At 45.0% G+C, this 20868-nt stretch overlaps 1 protein-coding gene across 1 annotated transcript; it reads right to left on the reverse strand.

Annotated features, from left to right (window-relative positions):
• Positions 1–811: 811 nt before the first annotated feature.
• LOC148477309 (uncharacterized) lies at positions 812–18908 on the reverse strand. The gene is made up of 4 exons (XM_088456889.1): positions 18442–18908; positions 14179–14341; positions 8682–8794; positions 812–1856 (listed from the first exon to the last, which is right to left on the reverse strand). The coding sequence occupies exons 1-4, from the start codon at positions 18500–18502 to the stop codon at positions 1849–1851; spliced, it is 345 nt and encodes a 114-aa protein (XP_088313015.1). The 5' UTR covers positions 18503–18908; the 3' UTR covers positions 812–1848.
• Between the last annotated feature and the right edge of the window lie 1960 nt (positions 18909–20868).

Genomic DNA, 20868 nt, shown 5'->3' on the forward strand with positions numbered 1-20868 from the left:
GATTTATCTACATTACAGGTATCATTTCAAAAGAGGCTATAATTGTTCTTTTTAAATGGATCCATGAAGTGGATTTATCTATAAGCTACTGGACTTTATATATTAAGAACTAAGCACATTCAATATATATAGTATTAACAGCATTACTATATTATAGATCTGAATTGAAACCTATTCAGCTGCTCTTTCCAATCAGCAACATTGTATTCATATATTTTGTGTGTTACATTATGTATCCTTGTGATGATTAACTCTGATCAATTGCTTATACTGTATGTGCAAATTATTTTGTGTTTATTTTAGAAGTAAAAATTATCTATATTTTAAACCAGCTGTGTAAAGACAGATCTATCTACAGTACATACACTTACACATATTTACTCATCGACTTACCGTGATTACAGCGCAGTATACATTTTGTTTTTTAGGTTATTTTCTCATCTGAAGTTTGCACTAAACTTCTAAATACTTGCTGCTTTATCATGGGTGATTCCTAATTATAGTTTATGAGTGCCGGGATTTTGGTAGTTCTTTACCATCTTTATTGATGATAGTGTAAGTGTCTCCTCTTTCTTTGGATTCTGAATGTGCTTTCCTGATTTGCTACACTATAGATGTTATTTCAATTCATTTTTACATAAAAACACCCTACAACAAGCCTGGCCAACCTGTGGCTCTCTCACTGTTGTGAAACTACCCCCCCAACCGATCGGCTAGTACCAGACCTGCCCGAGCATATAATTATCTGCATATTGTATCCAAAGAAGCATAAGAAAATACTTTAAAATGTTTATTTATAGTCTAACCCACATTATGAAGCTGTATTTGTACAGAAAATACAAAAACAAGCATAAAAAAGCCAAAACAAATACAGAAAGTTGTACAAATTATATAAAAATGTAAGCTTAAAACAAACAATGTAATAAATACGTATTCATAAAAAAATAAAATACGTATTAATCACAGGAATGTAATATATCTTCAATATTTTAAAGCAAGTTGAAAACCTGTCATGTTCTAAAGCTATAGAGCAGGCGGTATGGGAGAATGAATTACCAGTCCAATACAATTATCAGTTCAAAACCAGCATGGATGCAACATGAACTAACTTTCCAGAGATTAAGTAATAACTATCATATGAATGTATTAAGCTTGACAAAGAAAACTCCTTCTGTTCATCAGTGTGATGCTAGTCATTTTGGTCAGACACTTTAGAATTAATTTGTGCGATTTAAAAGCAATTGAATGTACCGACAGTATATATAGCAGGGATGGTTTTTCAAGATTTGAACCTCTTTATTGGCTAATTCAAAATGACCATTGATAATAGTGGTATCTACCTACGTAAGACATAGGGATGTAGCATATAGTTTTAAAGGCATGAATATGTTCTATGCAGAAAGCTCGGGTTGAAATAAGTCAGCTTATGTTCTCTGCACTCTCCAATTTGAAGATTTCTTCATTACATAAACAAGACATTTACGTAAAAGGAAGTGGGCAAGAGAGTAGAGGAAACAGAAGAGACCAATGTCGTTGGAATGGTCTAGTATTTACATGGTGGATAAACGGCAATGTTTTTATTGTACAGTCAGGAGATGCTGTCAGTTAGGCCCAGTACCTTTAGGACACCGGTCACATCCTGATCAGTATGTCTGGCAAACAAAGGCCACAATGTATAGTTCCTTCTCGATATCAGAATCCACAAAAGGATTTCCAAAAGACATTTTAATTACTATAGGGAGTTGTCCAGTGCCAGAATCAGTCATAGGATTACTGTGGAACTTCATTTTCTTCACCGAGGACATCGTGCTCTTAATATGGTAGAATCCTTTGGGACAACTTCTTCGATTAGATATCTTGAAAAATATAAATTGAAGAATGTCAGATACAGATATGGGAATAGCATCACAGAATCATTTCTACAACCATCCCATTCTCATAGCAAAGAATTTATATATCGTAAACTAAGTCCAGACTTGATGTGTGTTACAAGTTGATTGTCAGGATGCGGCCTGGGATCAGTCGTTACTTACACCTACACCGGCGTCTCCATGCTCCTAGGCGTGTGGATGCCAGGCCTAAGGTTATGTAGTGACTGAGCATTGTCCTCGGGGTCCGCTAGAATCCTCATGTATGCGTCTTGGTTCCCATTAGCATTGAAATGGACGCTGCCATGTTGGGTCATGTCATCTGACAAGTATCCTCCAATGGTATACCTACGGTTGGACAGCTGTCTCATTCGACCTATGACCAGCTACTTAAGGGTATTTAAACTTGACTCTTGGTGAAGGAAGTTGCCTTTGTAACTTCGCTTCTCTTGTGATTACTCGTGGAGACTGCATTCCAAGGATCACACTTCTCTGAAGTATTTCTACTAGTTGAAAAACCTGAGTATAACATCTTTATCCAGCATCTGGTTACTCTCTGGTTAACATCTCTAATCAGCGTCTAGATACTCACCAGTTACATCTCTATTTAGCGTCTGGATATTCTCCAGTCTAACACCTTTATCTAGTGTCTGGATACTCACCAGCTAACACCTCTAACCAGCGTCTGATTCACTGATGGCTGTCGTCATTATCCTGTATCCGGTGTTGTTCCAGTTACACTGCTATTGAGCATCTGCATACTGATCACCTTGCAAATACCTCCTAGATGTATCTGCACTAGTCTGAGTCTGACTGCTGATTCCAGTTCTTTACCATATGTGTCTGGTTCTCTAGTGTACTGTGTTCTTTGTCTTCTGCTTTTCCCAGATACCTACCCCAAGGGGCCGTGACCTGTTCACTCGTTGCCGCAAAAACCCATATCCCGATTGGAGGGGTCACTGGTGAACACCACTGAGTGGATTAGACTCCGCGCCCTAGACTAGGTCTCGTAAACATCTGGGAATAGCTTATCAGGAAGACCTACATCCAACCACCCCGTCTCTTGCCTCCAATACACCTTAGCCCCCCCGGCTACTGAACCCAAATCTTGGGATCAAACATCCCTGGGCCTGATGCTGATACACAGAGATTCCTTACTACCTAAGGGGTCTACTTACTAAGCCTTGGATGGAGAAAGTGAATGGAGATAAGGTACCAACCAATCAGCTCCTAACTGCCATGGCACAGAGACTGTGTTTGAAAAATTACAGTTAGGAGCTGGTTGGCTGGTACCTTATCTCTGTCGACTTTATCTCCATCCAAGGCTTAGTAAATAGACCCCTATGAGTCGTATTCAATTTGAGCCAAGCCGCGATACTGTTTCACGGCCTGGACTTTTCGCCTACTTCGCCTTTTTTGCAGACGGAAAAGTATCACGAAAACGGGACCCGGCGAAACTTGAACAGGCGGAAAGTACTGTCAGAATTGGGGAAATCAGCCTGACACCCCCCAAAAGATGCTCTGACATAGGGGTTCCCTATGATACCCCCCGATTTGGCTTGCTGAAGGTATTTGGTGTTTTTAAACGGGCTCAATAGCTGCTAAATAGCGTTTTTGTATACGTGGTGCAGAATAGTATTCAGGAGTATTTTTTCCAGAAAATAACTTATCCCAGCAAATTTGGGGTACTTGAAAATGGGGGTCAGCATATTTCAAAGTTGCTAAAGTGAAGTTTAAAAAATCGTGAAAAATCCACCTTCCGCAAGCACCTGCAACAAAAAAAACACTTGGGCATACTTGGGGACTTCAAAGTAATTTTTTGGGGTGTCCTTAAGTGTTTTTTTTTATTTTTGACAGTTTACCTTTGGGGGACTGTCTGAAGGCCGCACGGGGGTTCCCGCAACGCTGCACCCCAAAACCCCAATTCTGCCCTTTTTTCCGCCTGCCATTCATAGGCGAAGCTTTTTCGCCTAGTAGATTGCATTGACTTTCCGCCTAGGCAGAAAGTCTTTCAAATTGAATACGGAGTAAAAGCAAAACAAGCGAAAATGACGTCATCGGCGAAAAAGTATCGCGGATCCGGACTTTTCGCCTCAAATTGAATACGTGCCTAAGTCTTCTGTAGTGACAGGAAAAGTATAGTTAGGCAGACAGCTCAGTTTGCACCTTTAAGGGTAATACATTTTAGAAGCAATTCACTTTGGTCAAAAAGAGAAGCTGGTATCTGTTATGTAGAAAAACTAACTAGGAAACCTCATCTTCGTTTCTAAAATTGAAAAAACAAAAATAAAACCATAACATTGGCCCTTTTTTCCCCAAACAGAAGTTATAAAAAAATAAAAATAAAAATGACATAACAGTAATATGCAAATCATGTTAGTATTAGTTGGAGTGTGGAGACACATCGACCTTGTACTTTCATTCTGCCTCTCCCACGCTGACTTTGACTATTCCAGTATATCTGGTCCTGACCACAACACCACCACCAGCCCCTTCTATTGTACCTAGGTCAGAGTTTCCATGAAGGTGGGTACACACCTGGCCAATCGTTCAGCTGATGTGTCTGTGCTGACATCACAACTGGGCAGGCATATAAAGTGCCCGACTAGTGTCATACCCCGAAAGGGGCAAGGTGATAATAAGGGTGGTGTAGCAGATATTTCCTTACCAGTTCCTCAGTTCTGCTTAATTCTCTACCTTCCAGATGGTGATACAGGCAAATGTAAGTACTCACAGAAAGTATTTATTTTCAGGAAAATAACTGGTAAAGGCAATTCTTCACAATAACATTGCATTAACACATTTACAATACATTAGGATGGACACTCTTTTAAACAAATTAAAGTACACTCTGATCCGTTTCTTTATTATGCAGGATCTCAGGATACGCTAACCAACTGTGGAATCAATAGGCGATTGACATATGAACATATAACATTTCCCTTTTAGACCGTAGTTTAACTCAGAACAAATGCCTCACTAATACCAGGTGCACCTGAATATGAAGTACCCTAGTCTGTAGTCTATCCCTGCATGCTAGAGATAATTGGCTATTAAAATTGATACAACGTTGCCCGGGTTGACGAGTAGATTAACAGAGGGAAAGTATATAGATCCTTTATAAAGATCCGGCAATTGTCACTTGTGGGATATGTCTGTTATCTGTCCTGCATTCGAAAGGTGAGGTAACTCCTCTAAAGGTTAATGATTTTTATCCAATTAAGTCCGTTTATGAATTAATTGTCTTAGTCTCTTCTGACTATACTCCTGGATAACTTGGAATAGTCCCTTCTGGCTATGCTCTCTGGATTAAGTCTGAGAGATTTGATAACTCCACTCGCTGTCCTTACTGAGTTCTATTCTGAGGTAAAAGTGGTATCAGTTCAGGGAGCACTGCCTTCCGCTGAGCTTAGTTTTATTCTGAGGTAAAAGGGGCTGTCAGTATGCTTAATTATTCTTGCTTGTGAGAGGGCAACACAGTCTTGGTAAGGTCTATGCTGAGAACTGACACTTACAGCTGACAAGTTGAGGGAAGAAGGGTTACTGTCACTGCCTCTGCTTTATAGATTTGTGCTATCACTGCCGGACTTAGGGCTGGTTGGGGTTTGCTACACTGGAGCAGGCACAGTCTTTTATGTAAATATGTGTTAAGTGGTGTCCTGATAGTAAGGCAGTGTCACTATAATGTGAGGTGATTTCTGCTATTTTGCTACAGACCTCTCTGGCAGCTGTACATCCAAAGGGAGGTCTCCTTTTTCAGACACCACCTCTGACACCCTCCTCCAGTCTCTGGGTCAGCCTCCGTCACTTGCCGACGCCCACAGCCCGCCTCAGCCTCTCTGCAGCTCCGCCTCTGCTCCTTGCTCTGGCTGTCACCTCACCAGCCCCGAGGGAAGGTCTCTGGGCGGCTCCCTCTGACTCTGCTTCCTCCAGCAGAGCCCTGACAGCTTCCTGCACATTCCGGACCAGACTCTTAGCGGCTGCTGCCTCACGATGTCTGAGGCTTTCCTCCGGGTAGCGCGGCACCCGTTCCACGCTAGCCGCTTCAAGTAAGTCCCGCTCCCTCCTTCCTAGAGCTCTCCTCAGGACCCCACTACCCGGCAGTCCCCGCGGGCGTCTCCTTATATACTAGCGGTCGCGTGCGGGGTTGCTTCCCGCCGACCGCACGCGCCGCTCTGTCCAAAGGCCATCTATGCAGGAATTGGGCAAAGGGTTCTCCCCTCTGCTATGACTGAGCTGTCCTGATAATGGACCACGCGCCCAATGACTCCCCATGTCCAGAGCGGGCAGCCGGCTCCATTTGCTCCCCTTGAGGGGTAGATCGATCCAAGGTTCCCCAGGAAGGGGTTAACATATATAAATAAACTGGCATACACATCAATTAGGTTATAAACACTTTAGGGGTACCACACTAGTTATGTCAGGCACCAGCGGGTCCCTGCAGCAAGTGTACAGGCAGTCGCTGGGTCGCCCATATACACAGCCAGACATGCATATAAATCTGCAAGATATATCAGCATAGGCTGTGCTGCAGGACAGATGCAATATGTCTGCAAACGACATCAGTCACAGACATACCTTCTGTACATACCCGCCGATATACTACAGATATAGTGGGCAGTATATCGGTCAGTGTGCACCCAGCATTACAGTCCCAGGTTTTAAGGATATCCATACTTGAGCCCAGGTGGTTTAATTAAATTGCCAGATGTGCTAATTATTCCACCTTTACTCAAGCATGGATATCCTTAAAACCTGGACTGTAATGCCAGAATTTGGGAACCTTTGACCTAGATCAGAGGTTCCCAAACGTGGTCCTCAAGGCGCCCCAACAGCTCAGGTTTTAGAGATATCCATGGTTGAGCACAGGTGCTAAAATCTGCGATTTAAAAAAAAAAAAAAGGAAAATGTACTTGGTAGAACCACAGCTTTAAGTCTGTTGGGGTAAGTTTCCGCCAGGTTTGCACAGTTTTGGAGTGATTTTTACCCATGCTTCGCTGGAAATTTGCCCGATGTTATTCAAGATGATTGGATGACACTTGTGGACCGAAGTTTTCAAATAGTGCCAGAGGATCTGGACTTTAACTTGGCCATTGTCGAACACAAAACTACACAAGGGTTGATATGGCCCTGTGCTAATGATCACTGTCCTGCTGAAAGGTAAACTTTCTCCCAAGCTTTGTTTTTCTTTCAGACTGAAACTGGTCGTCTTGTAGTATCTCTTTGTATTTTGCTCCATCCATCAGTTCTTCAATTTTACCAAGATGCCCAGTCTCCTCTGAGGAAAAGCATCCCATCAACATGATTCTGTCACCCCCATACTTCACTCTTGGGATGAGGTTTGCACAGGAATGGGCAGTATTAGATTTGAGCCACACATAGCTTATGAGTTGGGTCCAAAAAGTTAAATTTTTGTTTCACCTGACCACTATTTACATGTTGCAGCATAAAATGAGATTTGTGAGATCAGACAATATTTTCCTGCCTTCAAATGTCCAGATTTGGTTGAGCTTGTGCCCACTGTAACCTCTTAGCTTACAATAACTCAGAGTGGTCTTCTTTTGTTTATTCCTTCCACTTTAAGGTTCTACATGCTGTCAATTTGGAGATGCTCTTAGGCATACCACTGTTGTGACACATGGTTGTTTGAGTTACTGTAACATCCCTGTCAGCGTGATCCAGTCTGGCCAATGTCCTCTTACCGCTCTCATAAGCCAGGCATTTTGTCCACAGAGCTGCTGCTCACTGGATGTCTTTTGTGTTGCGCACCTTTCTATGTAAACTCTAGAGACTGTAGTGCGTAAAATATCCCAGGAGGCCACTTGTTTCTAAGATACTGAAATTAACCCATCTGCCACCAACAATCATTCTGTTATCAACATAGACGTGCGCAGGTGCCGGCACAGGGGGTGCTGCTTTGGCACTTCCCCCTCTGCTGGGTCATGGAATACCCCATTCCCTCTCCCTCCGGAACATACACTTCTCATATGGACTCACCTGGCCGTCCAGGTGAGTAGTCTATGTCCCGTTGGGAGGTGTGGATGGGGTTGTCTATAACCCGGCGAAGGGGGAAGTGCCAAAATGGCACTCCTTGTGCTGGCATTTGTGCACGCCTAGGATTATCGAAGTAATTTAGATCACATTTACCACCATCCTAGTGTATAAACAGCTAAACCTCTTGACCATGTCTGAATGTTTCTATGCACTCAGTTGCTGCCACACAATTGTTTAGACATCTTTACATATGTGTGCAGGTTAATAAAAAAGTGGCCACAGAGTTTTGTTGTGTGTGTGAGATATATATATATATATATATACACAATCCAGCGAAATAAAGGGCACTCAGAGACAGCGATATATACAAAGTCCGTGTGTATAAAAAAGTTCAAACATTTTCAGGGACACAGCCCCATCATCAGGAACATACACATACAGCCTGATGACGGGGCTGTATCCCTGAAAACGTTTGAACTTTTTTATACACACAGACTTTGTATATATCGCTGTCTCTGAGTGCCCTTTATTTCGCTGGATTATACTTCATGTTTATTGGGTGCACCGGAGCAAGTTGTCTAGTGATTTAGTGAGTGCCGGCAGATTATGTAACTTTGTGTATATATATTATATATATATATATATATATATATATATACACACACATACACACACACACACACACACAGATTATATATTATATACAGTAAATATACTGTTTCAAGTTTGATAACACTGCTTCTTTAAACACATGCCATGCATCTTCCAGGTTTTCTAAATTTGATATAGATTATAATGTTATCTAGGTTGATTACTTACAAGATGAATGTGATGCTCTGCAACACAGGAAAATGGATTTGCAGAAACAGGCGATGACTCCACCGATGAATATTATGGAGAATACAACACTAACGCCAATGATCACATAAAGGCTGTTGAAGAAACACAGTAACAAAAAGTTTTGATAAAACAATATTGGCAAGAGGAAATAAAAAGCAGCCAATTCCTAGTTTAAATGTAAACACATTTATGTCATCCAGAGTGGTTTCTTTTTTTATGCCAGCCTTACTTTCACTGTCTGATGCATTGTGTACCACTCTGCTCTTTTTTCTGTCTTAGGCCCGGATACAGAACCGATCGCTGCCGCAGGCAGCTCGCAGGGTCTGTGGGCATTTTTTTTTCGTCTCCAGGCCACTTGCAAAGCTGTGGGTGTCCACCCACAGCTTGTGCGAGCGGGCTGGAGACCGTCACGATTATCGCAACCATCGGGCTTGTGACGAGACCCTGGGGTAGGGTCTCGGCTGCCGCAAGCCCGAGTGGACTGCCTGCTCTAATAGAGCAGGAAGTCCACTACTGACATCAGTAGTGATGTCAGTAGGTCCTCCCACAAACGGCAGGCATTCCTAAGGAAATCCCTGCGTTTGTGTAGCCACCCCCCCTACCCACCTACAAAACGGGGCGAGCTATCACTCACCATCAACAGCTGCCTCGTCTTGTAGCGAGCCCCGCAGCGACTGAAGTTCAGTCGCTCGGCAGGGCTCGCGCATGCGCACGGCGGACGCGGTACATGCGCAGTGGCCAAACATCGAGCGGCTCTGAATCAGGCCCATAGTGCATTGTTGTATTACACCCCATCTACACATTACCTCCAAAAACTTTTGCGGGCAGGATATTGCTTCATTTTGTAACTGATTACATAATTGTCACTATGGGCCTGATTCAGATTAGGGAATAGAGTAAAGGCCCCCATACACGGTGAGATTCAAAGTTGGTAAGATCAGTTGTATGATTTCCCTTGAAATTCCTCCCTTGAAATTCTTCATAAGATGTGGTCAAATGGTGTACGATTGATCACCAAGATCATAAGATAAGATGCATAGAAGTGTATCACATCGTACACGATCAGTTGAGATCTCTCTGCAAAACCATCTGATCTGCGATCCAACTAGACGACGGCGGGGACGCGCATCGGGGTTGCAGAAGACTCAAAATACAACTATTTGCAAACGATTGGTCTGTCCAACCTGTAGAAACTGCCAAAATCGTGTTAAAAATCGTCCCGTGTATGGTCAGCTTGAGAAAGAGCAAGTAACTATCACCCTGGTAAAACCATGCTGTACTGCAGGTGGGGTAGATGTAAAATGTGCAGAGAGATTTAGATTTGGGAGGGGCGTGTCCAACCTGAGATCTAAATTTAAGCATAGAGAAAGAGGAAAGAATGTCTCTTTCTTTCCCTAAGCTTAAGTGTATCTATTGTCTCTGACAGCAACCCCAGAACTATATTAAAGATATTGAAGTTCAAGATTGAGATAACTGGGATAATTCAACTAGCAATATTAATTACATACTGGTGCAGCATTTGTGGGCTACGTGCAAAAGCAGCCAGTATTTACACTGCATGCAAAAAAAAATAAAACATTTATTTGCACCCCTTGCATTGCAACATGGTTTGTCCAGGTACGCAGGGCCTGATTCAGAGCCGGACGCTCTGACACAGCGCTCGCTCTGAATCAGGGCCGGGCATTTTTTTTTTCACAACGGCCTACTGGCGGTGACCACCCACAGCTATAGCGAGCGGCCGTGATGATGGTTGCGATGGTCAAGACCATCGCGACCATCGGGCTTACGACGAGACCCTTGTGGTAGGGTCTCGTTGCCGCAAGCCCAAGAGAGCTTTCGGCTCTAACAGAGCCGAAAGCTCTCCCACTGACATCACTTGTGATGTCAGTGGGGCCGGCCCCAGATGGTAGGCGTCTCCGTCTGGGCAGCCACGCCCCCGGCCCGCCCACCAAAGGGGGCGTGCTGTCACTCAACATCGACAGCACGCCCCCTTTGGTACGAGACCCGGAACGACAGAGTGCCCGTTGCTATCCGGGTCTCGTGCATGCGCGTTCTGGCCTACCATCGACCCGGTTGCAAGTGCACAGCGCTTGCGACCGTGTCTGAATCAGGCCCACAGTTACGCACTTTATATTAAGGTTCGTACACACGGTACGATAAAATCGACCATCGACCATATAGTTATCGTTCAGATCGTTAATTTTTTGGTGCCCAACGACCAGCGATGCGCGGGAACGTATGGTCGATAACGATATCGACCATCGTCCGTGCATGCAGGCCAACCTGGTCAATATCGACCAGGTTACATAGGGACCCGCGAACGTTGATCGCGGGTCGCTGGCCCGTCGTTGGCGGTGTGCTGGGTGAACGATAACGATCATCCAGCACACCGGGAAGGTGCAAGATGATCAGTCAACGATATCGTTATAGCTGACTGATCGTACCTTGTGTATGTACCATTACTCTATTCCCAAATCTTAATCGGGTTCTATGTTTGGAGTTCACTAAGATATAGGTGCGCAGTCCTACAGTATCTTCGTTTAGTGCATCGCTGCCCAATCCTAGTATTGCAGAAATATATTAAGGAATGTGTCTGAACATCCCTTAGCAGCAGGAAATTAATATAGTTAAACAGAATTCCTAAACAACTGTCCCTCTATGGAAATCATGCATAAATGGAGATGGATGGACCTGATGTTATATGCAAAGTGTATCTAACTAACAATTAACAGGTAAGTCATTCCTTTATATAAATGACCACGCAGATAGTGACTGCAGTTCAGCCTGAACACCAAGCTACAGAATCACTGCCAAGCTTGGGCTCACACATAGGTGGTTTGGTGCTTAGACCACTTGCAGATGTGTCCTCATATCTGTATCCTTAATACGCCATGTGGCACGAGTACCTGGCATGAGTCAGCCACTAGGTTCCGTGCGAGACTGCAAGCACAGGGACACCATTTTGTGTCTTTTTTTTTAGCGGTATCTTAGTCATAATGCAATTTAGTAGGACACACCAGGAGACTGCACTGATTCATGGCAACATGGGCTAGGTGGGCGATCCTGTTAGGCTCGCCAATCACTGTGTCATTGTGTCTGGGGGACAGACTAGTGGGGCGCCACAGCTCCAGTAAGATCGAACTGCAGGATTTGGATTAGGAACTCCTTTCATTGTGGTTGGGGTGACAGGTGGAGAGATGGGCCAAAGGCTGTAGATACAGGGGGTGCATGTAGCAGGTGAGCCCATTGGCTACAGGAAAATTCACTTTCAACACCCACAGTTGGGAATCTTGACTGGTTGCTTGACATACAACCATGCTAATGAAAGCCCAGCTTGGTGTGGTCTCATGTCATGAGATCACACCAAGAAAGTGGTTAATGTTAGTTACATATGCTAAACAGATCACATCTAAACAAGCCCAATTTGTCTGATTGTTCATTCTAATTTAATATAATGACTTTAAACTAACTTTAAGTTCGTATACACCTTCCTGGTAGACAGATGCCCAAAACTGTACCCTTTATTCAAAATATGGTCTCAAGTGACTTCTACCATGGTAAAACTATTTTTGCATCACCCGTATTAATGCTTTATTTTATGTATTATTTTATTAGCCTTTACAGCAGCTGCTTGTTACTGAGTGCTTCTATCCAGCATTGTGTATTTTCCTATTAATCAGGGTCAGATTAAGGTTTGTGGGGTCCCCTGCCAATACTATTGCTTGCAGTCAGATTGAGTCATGTCAGATACCCATCATGACCCTCCAGCTGGTGTGTTGAGATGAGAGTGACTGATGATCTGACTGCAGCAGCGCTGGGGCGCACGGTCAGTCGTCTGCTCTCAACGTTTGAACAGTATAATTCTGCATTCCCTCCAAGGACAACATACATACAATAGAGGCGCTCCATCGTATTTTATTATTTAACAGGTGATCGGGGGCAGGGCTAGAAAAGCAGAGAGATAGCAGAGCTGGCACAGCTCCAATACATTGCATGCCACACCAGATGGGAGATCGGACAGTCGTAAAACTTGTCAGTACCCTCGGGTGAGTGGGGGTCCTGGGGCTTGCCACACCTATAACAAGTTGTTTATAAATCCTTTCCTAGCTCAGATTTCCTTAGTTGAATCCAATTTAGAGGTTAAGCAGCAGCATTGTTGCAACTTCCCCATCCCCATCTGCTGACCTAAATAGGCCACGGATCAGAATAAATCTTCAATACTTACTGTTACGATTTAAAGGAAGGACGCCTATTGTCTCTTTGGGGCTGATTCAGAGGTGGGCGCAGACGCAGAGCATGTTTTCTGACACAGCCACGTCTTTATGCTAATGCTGCACCCAATTCTATTAATACAGGTTGAGTCTCCCATATCCGAAATGCTCGGGACCGGGAGCATTTCGGATTTTGGATAATTTTGGTTGATAGAATACCTTGCAGGGGGGTCCAGAAGATGTCACAGGAGGCCTGGCGTGTGCAGCGGAGGGGTCCGGCAGGTGTCACAGGAGGCCTGGTGTGTGCTGCTGGGGTGTCTGGGGAATGTCGTGAGTGATCCGGCGGGTATCGGGTGAAGTCCGGCAGGTGTCACGTGAGGCCCGGCATGTGCGGCGGGGGTAGGTCCTGCAATAGGGTACATCAGGTGCTGCGGGGGAGTCCAGCGGGTGTCACGAAGTGCCTGGCTTGCGCTGCAGTGGGGGGAGCGCGGCATATAGACCATGCCCACGCCGCTAATGATTGGTCATTGATCTGTGACGTCATGACGCCAGGTCACGTCATGACGTCACGGCTGCCCAAAAAAACTTCAGTTTTTGGAATATTTCGGTTAATAGAATTACGGATATGGGAGACTCAACCTGTACTGAGATGCCCACTTGGAGCGGCGCTAATGAGTCTCTCTCTGCGCATTTTTAGACGCACCATCGAAGCTTGCACCAGCCCTACAGCTGGCGCATTTTCTCCGACTGAAAATGGCCTCCTGTGTCAGCGCTACAGCATCTTTAGATGCAGTCTGGCTAGCCACCCAGTTACCTCCAAAGAATACCCACTGAAATGCATAGCTCTTGCGTCCAAGCTCGTTCCGCGTCTCCCTGCGGTAACCATCGGTACATATATATGCAGTGCAATTTGGATGCATGCACAGACTTACATCGGCTAACTGTGTTCAGCATCAACACTGTGTCCACCTCTGCAATTAGTTCCATTTGGAGGAGGTTGGGGGGGTCTACACCCTCTCTTTTTCAGTTTCTATGGGGCAATTCAATTGAACGAGATGTGAATAGTGAAGGGGAGGGGTTACAGGAGCGCCCCCTATCATTGCTGTGTGAATGTACAATTTACAGCCTGTTTTTTTTTTTTTACATCAACAAATAAAAGGTAAAATCAACTATAACTGTACAAAAACAGTCTGTATTTTTGTATCTTTTTTTTTTGTGGAATGTTGGGAAAGGATCGTGCTAGCAGGAATGTTTTTATTACTTACTTGGTTAAAATACACAGGAACTGATTTTGATCCAGTGCCAATGAAGGCAGTATATTACAGTACCGGTTTGTGCAAGTCCCAGAGCAGGTGCTTAGAAAACAGGTCTGATATGGATGGACTTTTAAGTCTTCACCGACATAAGGTGCACAGTCATCAGCCAGCACTGCAACAAGATGAGAGAAAAAAAAATCTGAATTGGTCAATGGGATAAATTCTCCATCCCACATACACTGGCCTTCTGGATTAATTAATAAACTCTGTTTTGCCTGATTATAAACAAATGAACATGCTGTGAAAAACTTCTCACTGTCTGACCACTTCTAAATATATATATATATATATATATATATATATAGGGAGATTAATGTGATAGTTATTTGCAAGCAAACAAAAAACAACAAGCATCCCACTGAATATGTATTTCCTTTTGTGCAGGTTCTGCTACTCATTCCCTTCTGAATCACATCTGCAGTTTAAGGAAATGTTGAGTTTGGAGAATGGACTTCCTCCTTCAGCCTCCAAACTATAAAATGTACACTCGCTGACCTTTGGGTCGGGCCGGTTCTAGATCTTGTGGAGCCTCGGGGAGAAAGTTGCCTTGCCCGCCCCAACCAACAAAAATAAAACATGAAAAAAATCAAAGAGGGCGTTCTTCTGCACGTGCGTTCCCAAAAAGGGTGTGGCTACATGACACACCCCCTGTTCATCACTCTAGGGAGCATGTCCAGCAGAAAGTGATGTGATGCTGCTCTATCCCCCCCCCCCCCCCCGGCCCCTCCCAGAATGCCATGTATGACGACCTTATGCCCGGCACCACCAGCATTCAGGGAGACTGGGAGGGATTGGGAACAGTAGAATAGTTTGTGAATATGGCGCTGACAGAGTTTGTACGTTATGCCAACAAAAGTACTCTTTAAACACATTATGCCACACTGTAGCAGTGCCCCTTATAACACATTATGCCATGCAGTAATGCCCTTTACACAATATGGCACATTGTGTTGTCCCCCCCCCAGAAACTCACCTCCTCCGGTGTCCCTCCAGACTCAGGCTGCTCCTCTGTGAGTCGTTCCGCTCTCTTCCCTGTGGCCGCTCCCAGTTCCAGAATGCTATGTGCGTCCGCGACGTCACTCCTCTCAGTGGGCACCAGCATTCTGCGAGACAGTGGGAGCTGGGAGGGAAGAACTTAAGATCATGGCGGCGCTGCGCTGACTAATTAGGCGGCACCGGCGGGTCGACTGTGGGCGCGCCCTCAGGCAATAGCCCTGCTTGCCTGCCCCTAGAACCACCACTGTTTTGGGTGCAAGCAGCAGGACCTCACTCACTGGGACAAACATTTGGGCATCATGCTAAGGATTAATGGGATGTAGTTAATAGACCGGCGGACTAAATGCCGCAGGTCTATATCCCGACACCAGAAGACCGGCAAGTGACAGAGTGCCGAAGGACGCTGGACTGATATCGACGTGAGTACCGCCCCTAGCACTTAGCCGTGCGGGGGGGTTGTGGGTTAGGTTTGGGCAAGCCCGGTAGGCTTTAGGCATAGGCACCCCTAAGGGAGGGTTAGGGTTGGGGGGGGGAGAGAGGAAGGTAAGGTGACTGATCTGCCGCTGTCAGGATTTCCTCCTGTCGCGCTGACGTGGTCGGGATTTGAATCAGCCACCGGCATTTCAATCCCATTCCGGATTAATCTCTGTTGATTTCCACTGATAATTTGCTGCCACAAACCTGAAGGCTGGTTACAAACTTAGGACAGAGCACCTGCCCGAACGGCAAATTAGGTAAGCTATACACACTTACCAAATAGCCCATCAACATGTCAAGCCAGACAGCATAACTGGGTTGGCTTTTAAATTTGCCCACCCAGTGGTGATGTCAGTGTTGCTGGTCCCTGCAGCCAGTGTATGGGGGGTCGGCGGGTCACCTGTACACACATGTACAGATATATTTCTGCCAAACCGTTATCGATATATTGTTTGCTGTTTGATCAAACAATATTTTTGGAAGTGCTGTACCCAGCATTAACCTTAAAACTACATATTGTTTAAACTGGTAAATATGCAACCTGAGCTGATGTCCAAAACTTTGTTGGGTCAGTGGCCAGCCTAATAAACACGAAAGGGTTGTTATGTTTAGAACTTCCTCCCAATGCTTCAATGTGAAATCAGACACCCAACTTTATTAACTGAAATAAAAGTTACTATAATAAGAGGATAATGAGTGAATACAAAACTGGAACTGGAAAGAGAACCCATCAGTCTCAGCCTCATGTACGAATATGCTTAACTTCTATAAAGTAACAAATACATATTTTTTTCAAATTATATTCTAATATTCATTTACTTTATGACTTTGAAATATCTCTCTTTGTATCAAAACTTTACACCAGGCAACAAATGGGAAGCTTTTCCTGCTGTCACATGCGTTACAGCTTGTATATGTTTGGGGAGGCCCCACTGGGCACAATTCCATTTAACGCGAAGTGAATAGCGCCGGGAATTAGCTCTCGGAGCTATTCAATTCATATGCGCTGCTAATCCTGGCTAAGGGTACGATACAATTAAACGCAAAGTGAATAGCGCCAGGGATCAGCTCCCGGAGCTATTCAATTCTGTGAGAAGTTCGGTCGGGGAAGGCTCGTTCTCGCGCCTTAAACAAGATGTTTAGGGGCAAGAACGGGCATTCTCTGACTAAACTTCCAGGCGCGATGCTGTTTTCCCAGCGCTAAGGGCAGAAAACAGCATCGTGCCTGGATTTTTGTCGGATTTCTGCTCGCACCCCCGTAGTTTCCACAATACTTTTTCGCCAATGTCGTCAGTTTCGGCGGTTTCAACTTATCCCCGTATTCAATTCCAAATACTTTTCATCTAGGCAGAAAGTTAATGCAATGGACCTGGCGGAAAAGTTTCGCCTATCAATAGCAGGCGGAAAAAAGTGCAGAATTGGGGTTTTGGGGTACAAACATCAGAAAACCACCCAGCCCCCTTGGACAGCCCCCCCCCCCCCCAAGGTAAACTGTCAATTAAAAAAAAAAAAAAGACTTAAGAACACCCCAAAACAGTACTTTCATTTTGGGTGCGAGAAAACCAAAGTTGGGGGACAAACTTAAAAACTAGCGAAATAGACTCCAGGGGGGTCCCCAAGTATGCGCCAGGTGTTTTTTAGATTGCAGGTGCTTGCAGCAGGTGGATTTTTCACGATTTTTCAAACTCCAATTCAGCAACTTTTAAATATGCAATCCCCCATTTTAAGGTACACAAAATTTGCCAGGACTAGTTAATTTCACCAAAAAATCCTTCAAAATGCTATTCTTCACCACTTCTGCAAAACCGCTAAATAGCACCTATTGAGACCATTTAAAAACAGCAAACACCTTCAGCAAGGCTATTCAGGGGTACCCATAGTGATCCCCCGTGTCAGTTCGTCTTTTGGGGGGCGTCAGGGTGATTTCCCCGTTTTTGACAGGACTTTTTGCCTGTTCAAGTATCACCGGGATGACTTAACGCCTGCTTTCTAATTGAATACGGCGAAAAAGTGGGGGCACGCCCGATACCTTTTTTGCATGCAAAACACGCGATGTAGGTGAAAAGTCCGGCAGGCGAAAAAGTATTGTGGGTGAATTGAATAGCTCCCGGAGCTGATTCCTGGCGCTATTCACTTCGCGTTATATAGAATCGTGCCCTAGGGATTTCTTCTCGCATCCCAGTAGAAATCTGCCCTTAGCGTCGGGAAAACAGCATCACGCCGGGAAGTTTAGTCGGAGAATGCCCGTTCTCGCGCCTAAACACCCTGTTTAAGGCGCGAGAACGATCCATCCCTGACCTAACTTCTCGCAGAGTTGAATAGCTCTGGGAGCTCATTTCCGGCGCAATTCACTTCGTGTTTAATTGACAACCTCGTGGGAGCCAACTGCAATAAGGAGACCTAAATCCGAGTCCTGCTTGCATCCAGCCACCTATTTCATGTAATGCAAGCACCTACCACCTGCTGATATACAGACACCTATCTCCAGCTGGCATACAGACGCCTACCTCCTGGCATTTAGACACCTATTTCCTGGCATACAATCATCTACCTCCTGGAATCCATATACCTATTTCCTGACAACACGTGCAAGCACCTACCGCTTGGCATAGACACCTACCTACCTCTTGCTGGCATACAGACACCTTGCTACTGCCATACAGACACCTAACTCCTGCTGGCATACAGACTACGATCTCCTGGCATCCATATTCTATTTCATGGCGAACAAGCACCTACCTCCTCGCATGCACATCAGACACAGAGCAGCAATCGTTGTGACCATTAGTATCTTATCCATGGTGAGCTCAGCTAGTCAGACAGGGTCCTCTTCTGTGTTGCTGCTGCCACTAAAGTCCTGACTCCTGGCTGGGACTGGGAGGAAAGGCTGCGAACGCAAACAAGCTCTTGATGAAATGAATAAAGAATCCGAAACCAGACAGCTACGATGTAGGAGGTCTACTGTACATCTAGCGCCCCCTCCGGCTATGCCTATTACTGCAGTGCTGATACTGACTGAGAGCATCCGCTGAGCGATGGATGGCATTTGGGCTGCTTTTTCCTTAGCTTCCTATTGTGTGTGTGTGAATTCCCTGTTTCTGGCTGCATGGCTGGGAGACATTAGTGATTTGTTTTATCTGTTAGGCTTCTGTGTATGTGTGTATCATGTAGAACTCACTTGGATGCTGTGTAGTGTGTAATAAGCCATTTCTTTGTGTATGACACATGCTTTATGTATTTGTGTCGTTTCTCTGTACTGTGTTTCTGCTCATCCCCCAATCCTTCCCTCCTCCACCCCACCCTAATTCCCCCTCCCTTTTTTATGTGTGACAGTGGGAGTGTCAGATACGTTTTCATTTCTTACATTTCCCTCTCACTTTTCTGGAATCGATACTAATACTGATGATTTAGTTGTAGCTAATGCATTGCAGTGGCCAGCCTAATAATAATAGGAAAGGGCTGTCTTGTACCGACCCTTCTCCCCAGCTCCTCTGTGTGAATTCAGACATCCAACTTGATTAACTGAAATAAAAGTTCCTAGTATAAGAGGATAATAAGTGCATACAAAACTAGAGCAGGAATGAGAGAACCTATATCGGTCTCATTAGCCTCACGTACGCAGCTGATGTGCGAAAGTATGCAAATGTCGCAGACAGCGAGCAATGTACTGTGACGCTCACCTGCTGCTTTGCAAATCCAAGCATCTGTGTACAAAGACAAAGCATCGTCGCTGATCAGTCGATTATTGTTTCTCTGAGAAACCCTTTGGTTGCGCAGTATGGCGGCAGGAAATAAGACACCGGAGACATTTTTATTGCGTATGGGATCGCGTACGCAGGCCGTGACACATCTGCGTTTTTTGCCACCACTCCCTGTTATCTCCCCCAAATGCTCCGTGGTTGGCAATCACACTGCGAGTAAAAAGTCGAGAACACTACAGTAATGTAACTTGATGCATACGTAATACGACTTAGATGCATGCGCAGTTACAGGCAATCACTCAACTGTATAAATACCGGCTTAGCGTACAACCCTGAATCAGGCCCTCAGACATCCACATCCTAAACAACTTTTAAAATTCCGGGAAAGATATAACATTTAAAGATACAAATTATGCAAATAACAAACTAACATGTTTTCATTTGAGGTTACATTTTACAGGACCATCCTGGTCCCCAGCGAACTTGGGGATCTTTCAGTTCCTACCGTTCAGTAGGGCTTCTGGGCCTGATTCAGCAAAGATAACTGATGTGATCGTGGCTGTAATCGCGTACGCAGTCCTGCTGTGAAAGTATGCTAATATGTGCAATCACAAATCACTCTCACAGACAACATGCAGACACCCACTTCCCCTCTCTCACATCCGTAATACCTTGCAATCCAGCAAAAACATCGGTAACATCGAAGTACATCGGAGCCACTCGCACATTTAAGGTAGATCTGACTCTACCACTAAATTGCTAACTTTTCTGCACGCAGTGAGAGCTCTCAAGCTGCGCATGCCATCACAGTGGATAATTTATGCACGCCAGTGCAACGGCGTTCAAACGCACTGACACGCCTGCGTTTCTCCACCCCCCGTCATTACCCACAAACGGCACTTCCTGTCAGTCACTGCAATGGGTCTGCGTACTCACTGCGATCGCAGTCCTGATCGCAGTGGCTAGTTTGCGCACTGCAATGCATATGCAGTACGCAACAATCGGTCGATTGCGTGCATATTAGTAACTGCGTTCCTTGCTGAATCAGGCCCTTTGTCCACTCACGAACTCTCTTTTTGCAGCACTTATCTTCATACTGGGCATGTGTGAGCAGAAAAGGTTGCGTTGCCCAGGAAACGCTTTGGGCCTGATACAGAGGTGGACGCTAATGTCACTGCGACAGTGGCTATAATATGCAAATACCAGTTTCAGCCCTGAGATGCCAACTTTGAATGCCCGTGGACGGTGCAAGTCCGCTGGTGGTTCCAAACACTGCACCATCTCGTTCACCATCAGACGCTTGCACCAGCCTATGACAGGCGCAGTGTCTCCTAAAATTCCACTAAATATATCCACTGCGGCTGTGCGTCTAGGAACGCAGCTGTGTCCAATAACACGCCCGGGACACTTCCATAACACACCCCTGATACAGCCTTTTTTGAGTTTACTTCAAGCCACCTCCCAG

This window comes from Taudactylus pleione, unplaced genomic scaffold (genome assembly GCF_031769625.1).
Source record: "Taudactylus pleione unplaced genomic scaffold, aTauple2 ptg000726l, whole genome shotgun sequence".
NCBI lineage: Eukaryota > Metazoa > Chordata > Amphibia > Anura > Myobatrachidae > Taudactylus > Taudactylus pleione.